The 12415-nt window shown below is 39.8% G+C and overlaps 1 protein-coding gene across 1 annotated transcript in view; it reads right to left on the bottom strand.

Moving 5' to 3' along the window:
- LOC148336463 (SH3 and multiple ankyrin repeat domains protein 2-like) overlaps positions 1–12415 on the bottom strand; it is a 154500-nt gene that overhangs the window by 90879 nt on the left and 51206 nt on the right. The window contains exons 2-4 of the mRNA XM_088296550.1: positions 9966–10193; positions 7206–7409; positions 4543–4614 (exon numbers count right to left, since the gene is read on the bottom strand). Coding sequence (XP_088152676.1) covers positions 4543–4614; positions 7206–7409; positions 9966–10175 — 486 coding nt within the window. The 5' untranslated portion in view covers positions 10176–10193. The remainder of the gene's footprint in view (positions 1–4542; positions 4615–7205; positions 7410–9965; positions 10194–12415) is intronic.

Below are 12415 nucleotides of genomic sequence, written 5' to 3'. Positions count from 1 at the left end.
AAGCACTTATTTTGGGTTTTTCCCGACTCTGTGTTTAACTTTAGCGTTAAGCACGCTTGGCGGCTCCTCATTCGCTTCCTCGGTTAAAAGGTTACTTCTTATTGGTGTAGTTTATTTGTCACCTCGGAGGAGAAGATCTGCATCACGGAGCAAATAAAGTCTGTACTGCTTCTGCACAAGACAGCTTGGCGCCTAGCATTCAAGCAGCGGCAAAATAAATGATTTCTGGGACAGCGTGACATTTTTGTTTTTATTTTTAAACAGCTTTGAGAATCTTGAAATTCCAGCTGAGATTGAGATTTTGACCTCAAAACGATAAATTGTTCCGCCCTACTACAGACACACCCAACATGCATAGCCTGGGAATATGTGTGCAACTACCAAAGAGGTGTGATTTGGAGAAGTGTGTAGGTGGCCCTAATTTCTGGATCATGGAGTTTTTAAAAGTGTCACGGTTCGCCTTACGGCGAGGAGGAGGTGGACCCAAAAGGCGAGGAGGCAGAGAGGTGAGTAACGTGAAGGGAATTTATTAACAAACAAACAAGGACAAACAACGTGGCATGGGGCTAGGGAACAAGGGCAACCAAAACGTGACTAACACAAAAGGAGGACGAGGAACAGAAGCCGGGGCAAAACGCTGAGGGACGTAACGGGAACGAGGACGTGAACAAGAGCATGAACTTGACAGGAACAAACGTGGTCGTGGAAGTCCGGAAAGTGCGGCAATGACCCGACACTGAGTAGTTGGTCTGGGAGGCTTAAATAGTCCGAGTGATCAGGGGAGCAGATGGGAAACAGGTGCGTGATGAGGGTAACGGGGAACAGGTGCGTGGCTGGTGAGGACAAGACGGCTGAGAGGGAAACGCTAGGGGCTGACAAAACAATAACAGAAAAGCACATGGCACGAAGGAGGGAAGAAAACAACAACAAAAACACAGACATGCCCGACACGGGTCATGACAAAAAGACATGAGAATTCATAAATAGAGATCCTTCTTTTTTGGATTGTGAAACTAACTCGTGTCATGGACCCTGAAGAAGGCTTCTTTGAACTCATGTGTGTTTTTGTGGGAAAAAAAATCCATTGTCACCTTTTTTTTCACCACGTCATGCAGTCGGTGAGTGTATGTGGGACACTTGTGCCGCTTGCACCACAAGCACATCAGCCGAGTTGGCCATTGACAATCAGATCGCAGTCAGTGGCTGTGAATAGACTCAAAATGTACAAAGTGATGTTTTGCCTTTGAAAGGTGCCAGACATTTGTTCAGCTTCCAGAGTGCAGAGACCAAAAATACGTCTGCGGGACAATACGAGTGCTGACAGATTTGTCATTGTCATGCCCTGCTGCTATTGTCTCCACCCACCGTGTGTACATTTGATGAAGGTGCATAACTGACATGATTAAGTCGATGGGAGGATCTGCGCCACCCAAAAATTAAATCTTTTCTGATTCAAGCACACAACATTGGCACAGATTGGGAAAATGAGGTTGAGATTGATATATTTTGCAGTCTTAGACATTGGCCAGAATTGACATGAAATACAGTAATAACATTAAATAGGAAAATGATGGGAGAAAAACAAAACAAAGCAACAAAAAAGATTCTTATATCACAAAAAAAAAATTACGTTGAATGAAAAATGTTGATTATGAAAATGAGCATTAATTTTCCACATCTGTGCAGCTCCAGCAGAATAACTTTAACTTTTACAGTAACTTTCATTCAGTTTCTCTTTTGTGTGAGATTGTATTTCCTGTGGTAGGGATGATTGTCCAAATCGTGTTCTGCGCTTTCGGAGTTCGGTTTACTCACACCTGATGTTATCATTATTTTTAATTGATTGAGATACTACTGCTTCTGGGCCCAGCCCATTTAACCTTTGTATTGTGTTAGAAAGCTGTCCACATCATTAGAGTAATTTGACCCGTGATTTATCTCAGCCTGAAAATTAGTAAGCCAATCGTGATAGTGGTGGTTCTGCATTTATTAACCTGTTTTAGAGCCTCTGGTTCTCTGGACAGGGCTCCCCTTCCTCTTCCTGGTTACACCCCTGCAGTTTCAAGCGCCGGCTCCTGCACACCTGCAGCTCGTCAGCCTCATCAACGCTCAGTGCAGCCACGCATCAGGCGCCAGTTCATCCCATTATCCAATTGTGGTACTTAAGCTCAAACCAGTACTAAACGAACTTGCTCCGCTCTGACTTCTGTCATTTTGGTGCAAACCTGTTTCCTTGTGTTTTTGTCCCTCTGGTGTGCCTCCTCAAAGCTTCCAGCCTCGCTACAGCCTTCACTTCACTCCATAGAATGTGGATTGCCTTTCCGACTCACTGGCCTGGCCTACAGACCCACTACCGCTGCCTCTTAGACTCCCAAATAAATCCTTTATTAACGCCATTTCTAATTCTGTTTGCTATTGGGTCCTCTACTCACCTCTTAGGTTATACTTAACCACAAATATCAATATCAATATTGTTTTTCACCTCATAGCTAACTTAGTTTGCATCCATATCCATGGAAACAATATTTAAAAAAAATGTTTTTAGCTCCACTGACCTTTTATTCTACAATATAATACTCAGTGTGTGTATGTCTGTACATGTGTGTGTGAATAGGGCCGTGGTGTGCGCGTGTAGGGGTGTGTGTGTGTGCGTGCAAGTGTGTGTGTGTGCGTGCGTGCGTGCCTGTGTCTCTATCTGTCTGTGTGAACCATAAATCAAACACTGAAAAAAAATGTGTTTGAACCATGAATTGAACTTTGAGAAACAATATTTATGTGTGTGATGTTTACAGGCATGAATCAAATGGTGCTGTTTTTTCTTTCCTTGTTAGAGGGGTAGAACTGGCACCTCTTGCTGCACCTGGAGTCCCCTGCCTGGTTACTACCCCAAACAGCTATCACCAACCACTCGTTTCCCTTCCATGCTGGTCATATCAAGAAGGATCTTCTGAAGAGGTTCCGGTAAACACAACTCAACCATGAACTTGATGTCTTGGGCATGCTACGCAGCGTATCTAGTAGGCCCTGCAGTCATTTTGAAGTTGTTTTCCCCTTGTGCCCTGCATTGGTTTCAAGAGGGCTTGGAGACCATGAAATGTCACATTTTCCTGACTGGAAGACCTCGATTTCAGCATCTGTGACATTGGGGCTTATCAGATGTGAATTCTTGTTCAGGGCCATACTGAACCTCATCCTCAACCATATGCTCCTCAGCTTCACTTTCCTCTGTGTCTTTAGGATGACTGACTGTCATAACCAAAGATATGATCCAGAACCTCATAAACATCTTGCTCACATTGACTGAAGCACTGACAAAATGCAAATGATTGGATTACGCCTAAGCCCTGTTTATATATGCCAATGTTTGTTTTTGTATTCAAAATAGACCAATATGCTGCAAGAAAGTTTGAGTTCATGTGCGGTGAAGGCCTATGTGTATGTGTGAGCGCGCATGTATCAATAATCTAAGAGAATATTTGAGTTCATGTGGGGAAGGGGTGGCGGGTCTGTGTGTGTGCTGTGTCTTTGCATGTGTTTTTGTGTCTGCGTGTTGAGTGGCACATTGAGTCATATTTCCACCCATAGAGCAACCCAAAGCTTTTAAACAGCCTGTATTCACTGCTAGGTCATATTTGACCCGTAACAAGACAAATGTCACTTTTCTTTTTTCAGACGTTTAGAATTTATTAAAATGGTGTTGAAAATTAATTTGGCTGGGTTAAAATAAATGTGTCTGAGGATTAGACGAAGCCTCGTTCCAGTACAAAAAAGCAAATGGTACTTTTTACATTGCTAAACTTGGAATTTTGACCCAAACGCATATGAGGGCTTAGAATTTAAAAACCAGTTCTAAAAAGGATTATTTTTAAACTAAATTAGAGAAAGCATAAATAGTATATTTTGGAATAAATTTACAATGGTACCGTTTTTGTGGCTTTCTGATCGAAAATATTCTAATCTTGGAAAATGTCGCGGTTGCTGATTCAGTGGCCTAAGCCAAGCATTGATGCAGTAGAAGAGACTGTCAAAAACTGTTCAGAATGATTTGGATAGCTTTAGACAACTGCTTTATACGTGCATCTTTCAGTTTGGCACTATTTTAGAGTGATACCCATGTATCTAGAATCTTTGACCACCTCATTTTCTTTTGTGTCAGTCGTAACGTGAAAATTGACCAAATCGAGAAACACATTAATGCTGTTTTGTTGTATTTGACTGTTAAGTGATTCCTTTACAGCCATTAAAACAGCAACCATCTGTCAGGTTAAGATAACTGAGGGTTTATGGGTTGTTCTTTGCTGATACACAACACACTGTGTCATCAGCATACTACTGCCAGTCTGTGTTGTCATGAGAAAAATAGTACATTTAAATCATACAATTTTTATCAACTTCCCAAGGTATATAGCAAATGTGTTTTCCCCTGTGCATGAGCCAGTTGAAAGCAACTACATTAACCTCAAGGCTAAATATTATCAGGTAATAATTATACAATGTACTTTTTTGGAGAGCTTTTTTCTGCTGTTGACAAATTCTTCTTACCTTTGTATGCAGTTTGGCAATCTGTTTCTCATCCAAATTGGACTGCCTGTAGACTCGGCTCTTGTAGCGAAACTGTAATGATAAACACAAACATCTGAAAAGTTGAATTATTATCCTTTCAGCAAAAGAATGGAAAATAAACTGCTCAAAATATGCATCGATATAAAAAAATAGAAGAATCGATTCGCAACGCCATGTTAACCAAAGCCGTTCTCTCATGTCTGTTCTGTAAACAACCTGCACACGCACAATTACTTAATACATTGTAAACTTCCCTTTCATAGCAACACATCAGTGATAAACCACATTCATAAAGGACATTTACTGTCGGGTCTGAAAGCTAGCTGTAGTTAGCACGCACAGGCTAACGTGTACGTCTGATAGAACGTCGCGCACAATGTCCTGTTGTTGTACGTGATAGTGTCTACTGTGGATTGTGGCACCCAATTATTTCTGTATTTAATTAATAATTTCAGTTTTTAATTTGTTATGTATTTAATTAATTATATATGTATCTAATTAATTATTTATTTATTTAATTATTTCATGGTCCAGCGTTGCAGTGTTTCATGAATGAATTTTTTTCAAATTCGCCATTCTTGTCTAAGCCGTTTCTTGGTCCTGAAGTGGTTGCAAACATGGCGGCTACGACGATGGAGGACTTACATGAGCTCCCTTGATTGAGCAGTCAAGGCTCGTATTTAATTGTTTTGCTTGAGAATTCAAACCAATGTAGAGGTGAATAGCGTCACTCCGTGTATCAAAATATTTTCACTAGACAATCGGTTGGCATCAACCTATTATTTTGGAATTGATTTGCCTTGTCTTGATGAGCACCCCAACCAATCAAGTGTTAGGACCTGCCCACCAAACTTTGATGGGCGAGTTTGACAGATAAAATGAATTCATGAAACACTTTAACGCGAGTCCATGAAATGATTCATTAAATACAGAACAAATTATAGAGATTTTTTTTTACATATAATCATTGGTGATTTAATTAATTAATGGTACATTTATTTATTTAATTCCACATTTAATTAATGACAATTTTGATGAAACATTTCATGGTGTATTAATTTTTTTAATTTTGGCACTTTCAGTCCTCCATAGAGCATGAGTGCTAACTTCCGACCACACACCGCGTGTTGCGTTAATGAAGTCGGAAATTTCACCACCTAAAGTACATGACGCATTTGCCACAAGCCATTAACGGCAACTCCCAACAATAAAACATAACATACCAAGGTCATCAAAATATACTAATTTACAGTGCTAAATAATATTGAAAAAAGGGTTATGCGTGCTGATTTGGTAACAATTGTGTTTTGCTGAGCAATGAGTTTTATGATGCGCATTGCGCTCGAGGTTTCTCTCTCCGTTTGTCTCCCTCGATTAATTTTTAGGCACATACCACATTTTGAATGCTGACGTGATATCATGCATACCAGAGAAACAAAACAAAATGTTTTGTATTGAGGTTAAATAAAAACAAAATTAACAAAATTAAAAATCAATTCAAGTGATGATTTTAGTTTTGTTTAGAACAGTGAATTTCCTCAATTTTATTCATATGATTCATTCCTTTTTACATAAAAAAAAATGGATTGGTGCTCAAGAAAAGTGAAACAAGTGTACAATTAATTATTTTCGTATTCATAATTATTTTAATAATAATAGTGCGACAGCATAGTGTATAGTTTTTGGTTCAAGATGCACTAAACATTTACATACTTGCGCTAAACATCAATGTCTATTTTGTTTGTGGATCGCTGCAGCATCACACGAGCACACAGAGACGAGACGAGCGTGGTAGCCATTAAATAAATAAATAAAATATTGAATCAAATCCAAATGGGGAACTGAAAATCAAGAATCTAATCAAATACGGACTTGAGTGAATAACCATTACAATCCTAGAATGCAGGTGTTTACAACATTTGGAAGGAAGGTTTTGTCTCTAATGTCGTATACATAAATATGTAGAATGTTAGATGTTTTCATGATAATTTCATTGAAGTTGGACATTTTCTTGTAAAATATTTGCATGCTAGGGATGTGTATATTCACGTCAGTCACATGTGGTGGATGAAGAAATTTACTTTGGAGGTCTTGTCACATGGCCACACTAATTTTAGAAGCAATTCTGGCCCTAATGTTATTTTCACAACAGTTTAACATTGGAGAGTTGACTTCAGCAATTCTGCAATACTTTGTAATGCATTACTTGGAGGAAAATTATAAACTGAGTCATAGTCATGTACGTGCTTTTTTATAATGTGAGGCCAGCAAGAGCTTCATGTTCATGTTCATGTTCATGGCTGGTGTAAATACTACACCGCTTGTGACATATCTCTGCGCGCGGGCAGGTTAGATCAGCAGACGAGCGCAGGCTGATAGTCCTGCGAGAGGAAGTGCTGCGGTGCTGTGGGAATGGTCAGAGCTGACTTCAGTAATGGCCAGTCAAAGTGAATTATTTTGTTCCCTTTAAGCGCTCATCGCTCACTAACGTCTCAACATGACGGAATTACATCAGAAGTAGGCACATGGAAACCGCCCAAACCCTGATAAGCATTTATTACTAATACATGTAATGTGCATGTTGTGTTTTCTGCTTCCAAATGTAGTTAGTGTAACAATAAATATCTTAATGGAATATGTACCTCCAAACATGGAACACCTTTACTGATGGGTTGAGGGTACTCTCGGAGGTTACGTTCTTCGTCCAGAAACTTGCCATCTCTCCCACTGTTGGCAGGCTGGAAAAGGCCATAGTTGAGCACATCCTTCAGGCTTTGATTAAGTGTACACAGGATCCGCTGCTTGGCAACCCAAACTGTTGCATTGGGATTGAATCGCATACATTTCTGGTTTTGGGAGCAGTAGAAGGGGAAAAACAAAAAAGAAACATTAATGGGGTAGTTAAGAATATCAGCGCAATTTGAAAATTATTAATCTGAACAAATTGAAAGGAATTATCCAGGAAAGATGGCCTGTTTTTCTATAACAAACTCAGTTTATATATTTTTGATCAGGGAACTGAAATTAGTTGTCATTGTCTTTTTGTCACGGGCCGCCGTACGGCGAGGAAGGGGAGGTGATGCAATCGCCGTACGGCGAGAAGGAGGTGGACCCAAAATGCGAGGAGGCAGGGATAAGGGTAAATTAAAGGGATTTTAATTAGTGACAACCGAAGGGCAAACCAGGGTACATGGACGAACCAAGGGGCAGGGTGCGAAAACAAAAAACAACTTAAACGTGACTAGACTTGTGCGAGGACGATAACAAAAACCGAGACAAAATACAAAGGAACGGGAGCGGGGGCGAAAAGCAATAACAAGTACATGAACGTGATCAAAAGCGAGAGTCGAGAAAGTCCGTAATGGGGCAACAGGGAGCAAAACGGGATAATGACCCGACACCGGGTTGATGACATGGGAAGCTTAAATAGTCCGGGAATCAGGGGAGCAGATGGGCATCAGGTGTGTGATCGTTAACGGTGAGCAGGTGCGTGACTGGTGAGGACGAGGTGCTGGGGGGAAACGCCCCTACTCAGCTGATCAAACAAAAACACAACAGCATGCACACAAAAACAATAACAAAAACCTGTCATGCCGACACGGATCATGACACTTTTTTAACCATTCATTTTGGTGAAATAAGAAAATAAGTGACGACTTGGTAAAACACCTATTTTTAATGTCTCTCAATGATACTAAAAAAGTTGTTAAAGGGACCAATTACATTACACTATTGGAAATCGTTGTATTTTTATTGCTTATAACATCCAAAAACGGTGATCAATTGGCACCAAAATTCATGTGAACATCCCTATCCTCTTCAACATATTAAAAGGATTAACCTCTCTGTGGCTGATTTATATGAGAAAGAGTACTTGTGGAAGTGAGCAGAGGTACAGAGATTCTGCTGTTTGGACGTGGCACACTGCTTCTTTGCTGATCATGGTGAGGACGCACGTTATAAAAGCACCAGTCAGGATATTTACAGAGACTGCAGTGGGAATGAGAAGACGTTAATACCTACAACACGTCCTTTACCTTGGAACGTAACAGCTCTGACTCGTTCTGAGTTTTATATTTTGTATTCCAATTCTTTCGACGATGAAATAATTCGTAGGTCATTTTATATTACAATTTCAGCCATAAGCGTTAGCTTGACTTGCTTTTTTCACCAAGACCGCTCTGGACTACGCGGACACCACTCATCCGAAACTTCTACGTTCCAATGTGGCCCCACTCGGCTGCGAAGTCGCACTGCAACGCTGACAGCTTCATGAATTGTCTTCAAATGGTGGCAGACGCGAACGTATTGGACTGCATGGATGACGACAGGCATCCGCAACACTAGCTAACTGGATGGTAACAAACTAATTTTGTTGTTTTTTTTTAAAGCGAGACCAGCATTTCAATTCAATATATATTTAATAATTCACTTGGGCCGTTAACTCTCCTGGTTATCTATACCGTACAGGGAAGATAGTGCATTATGTAATTATACACCATAAAATGCCCAGGGGAACAAGAAAATAGGGATAGACCCATACATCTTATTACACTCTGGGGCTTAATTAAAAACCATGTGTGAACCTGATGGCTTTGTGAGGACCTAATGCAAATAAAACATGCACAATTCCCTCAGCTCGCATTAGAAAAATATGTGATGAATGCAAAGCATCCGCACATTCAATGTGACTACCAGTAATGGTGTAGTTGTAAATTTGCGGGACTTCATTGCAGACAACATGGCTTCCGTTTCCAAGTGATGGCGTGAGCCTGCCTCTGTACATGAAAATTTTTACTTTTTGGGATAGTTTCTCCACTTTCATGTTTGAGACGATAAAACAAATGTAAATATCAGACAAAGCAAACTCAAGTGAATACAAAATGCAGTTTTAAAGGGCCTATGTAAAGTTAATAGGGATACGAAATACAAATAAACAATTTGAAAAACAGCATCAATATTTTCTGACATTGCTACAGTGACACCAGCTCTCACAATAAAACAGCAATTTTATTTTTTATTACAATTACAACATTGCGTCTTTTCCCCTTCTGTGGGAGTTTCGCTCACTTCCGTTACCTCAGTACTTCCGTTGTGTTGTAGCTTTTGCAAGAGCGCTGCGGTTCAATGTAGTGGTGTGGCTTGCGCATTTCTGTTGTGGTTTTGCAATAGCATGTATTTCAATGTTGATGTGATTTGACTTTTGCAATTGTTGTGACCTTTCTCGGCCACCGTAGAATGCAGATTTCCGGTGCAAGCACGAGCTCTAGTGAATACGGGCGAGGAATACTTTATCTCTATAAGAAAATTGAAAAAATAAAATAAAAACCATAAAATGAAGTGTGTATTATAGTATCTAAGGCTCCCTCTCCCCCTTTGTGGCATCCATCAAAGTCACTCACCGTCTGCTGCAGGTCGGGGATGATAACGCGGATGACCTGTGAGTTTATGTGTATGTCGTCCATGTGGTGTGGCGAAGGTTCCGCAGTGGCCCTTATAGTTTCATAAATGGTTTCTTCATGGGAGCTTTCAGAGGCGCAGTCATCGGAGTAATCAGAAAAGCTCTGGGCCATCTCATCCTCACTCGAAGTGGGGCTCCGAGGGATAGTCATCAGGCCTGGCAAATTTCGCTGCGTCAGACAAAGAGGGTGGATTAGTCAATCAATCAGCCTCGTTACGATTTCATTTTGGAATGTATTCATTCCAATTTATCATTCTTCAAACCACCAATCCGGGTGAATCGTGTGCTCGCATGATTAAAAGTGATTTTGATTGTGGTTGGATGAGAAGTATAAACACAGAGCATTGCAAAACTTTATTGGTTTGTATGCGATGCATAGCACCTGCATGTGACACAAATGAACAAACCAATGACAATTTGCCACATTCAAACTAGCTAGTGCAGACGTGTAGATTTTCCGGTAAAATGTCTGACTGTCCGTTGCCATGGTTGGGCTCTCAGACCTGTTGTCGTTTTGTTCTTATTCCAGAACCTGAATGAGTGCAAGTGTTCTTTCCAGTGTTGCACCTGTGGCGCATTTCAATCAATGGACTTCATGGGGATGCCTACAACAGTTGTCAGATTATTCTAACTTGTTCACGACCTTTGTGCCAAGTGTTCAATTTTTTTTACTCCTAGTTTTTGTCATAGCTATCTCGTAATCCTGTTATTTTTCCATGTCAGTTTATTTTATTGCTCGGGTTAGCGTATTTTGTTTTCCTTGTTTTTTTTTTAGTCACCAATGATATTTTCAATAATCCTTGTCTGCGTTTTATGGGATCCCTAACTCATTTTTCACCAGTTCCTTCCTGAAGCTGACATCCATGTCCCAACCAAGCAGCCACAGGGAGGAAGCTCGTCGCCTTCCAAAACAACCCGTTTCAAATGCGCTGCAATGAATGAAAGTGTCGCCATCTAAGAGCTTTCAAAAACTTGTTGTCAAGGTTGAAAAAACAGATTGAGTTCAGTTTAAAATGTATCGTCAAGGGTGTGAGACAGATGTAATAAAATGAGTTTCTTTTATTGCTATACAGTATATAATACCTCATCGTGTACTAGCACTTGCTAATAGTACTACATGTTCTTTGTTTGCTATATGGCTAGGAAATGAGCGACACATCCAATTATTTTCTGATTCTGCGGTGATTCAATGTTGCAAGCTCATTTGGTGGGCTTGTGGATAATATTTGAAATTTGACTTTAGCCAAATCTGAATTTACCTGATAGATTTCTTTTCTATATAATTTAAATAGTTTTATTCCCATATGTAACATTTGTAAGGCACAATAAATACTTATGGACAGGTTTGTCATCTTACTTGTACATTTGTGGCCCTCACACCTCCCAAGTTTGGATAGACACTTAGAAAACAATAAAGGTTTGAGACGACACGCCAATGAAATTGGACCGGTAGACATCATCTTCCGCTCCATGATACACATTAATGCTCAATCGCACATGTGGCACTTTTAGGCCTTCTAATTGTGATAATTTTTAATGGGCATATAAAAAAGGAGGCCTTTAATGTAACTTTTAATAGAACATTGTAAATATTATGGCATTCATGAAAATATTTTTGGGGAAGGAGTCATCGCGCACAATTTGCCCCTGTGATGCGGCTTTTGGCTTTCACCTTACACCTTATGGTCAGGCACTCATGACTGACTTAATAGAAGACATTCATGAAATTTTTAATATATAGAGATATTTGGAGGGTAAAGGATGTGCCGTATATCCTGTATGAATACCTTTTCTCAATCAGGTCACAATCTTACTCTAACAGCTGAAGCTGTTACTTTAATTGACAAAATGTGACACCTTTCATAATGTTGCCAAACAAAAAAACCCTTGGAATTGCATTTTAGAGTAAGCTCCACAGAGTTGACAGTGGAAAAATAAGTCAATCACACTGCTGAAAATTGCACTGTATATGCCTAAGGTTCAAATTTTGCAGAAACCTTATTGAAAAGCCTTTCAAATTAAATGAGAATTTGATTGACAGTATCACAGGGATGAGTGATAATTTGCTACAATTCTCCGTCTCCTTCCTTAAATGCACAGCAGCAGTTCATACAATCGTTACTGCAAAGAATTTTAACTGAAATAGTCAAAAAGGTTAAAGTCACAATTATGTCACTCAGCACAATTACGTCTGAGTCCTAAAAATTGAAAATCAAGACACTCAGCATAAAATTCCCAGGTGCCACACGCCATATTTTTGTTGAAATGTCTTAAATTAAAAATGGGATCCTGCACTTCAATCACATCTTGTATAACTGATTGTTTGTATGGTGGCATAGAAAAGAAAATCATGGAAGATCAGATTGTAAAAAAAAATTCTGATGGAAAATT

The sequence above is a fragment of the Idiotropiscis lumnitzeri genome, chromosome 5, assembly GCF_059441095.1.
Source record: "Idiotropiscis lumnitzeri isolate Australia: NSW breed Sydney's pygmy pipehorse chromosome 5, RoL_Ilum_1.0, whole genome shotgun sequence".
NCBI lineage: Eukaryota > Metazoa > Chordata > Actinopteri > Syngnathiformes > Syngnathidae > Idiotropiscis > Idiotropiscis lumnitzeri.
This window is presented reverse-complemented; position numbering and strand designations above follow the sequence as displayed.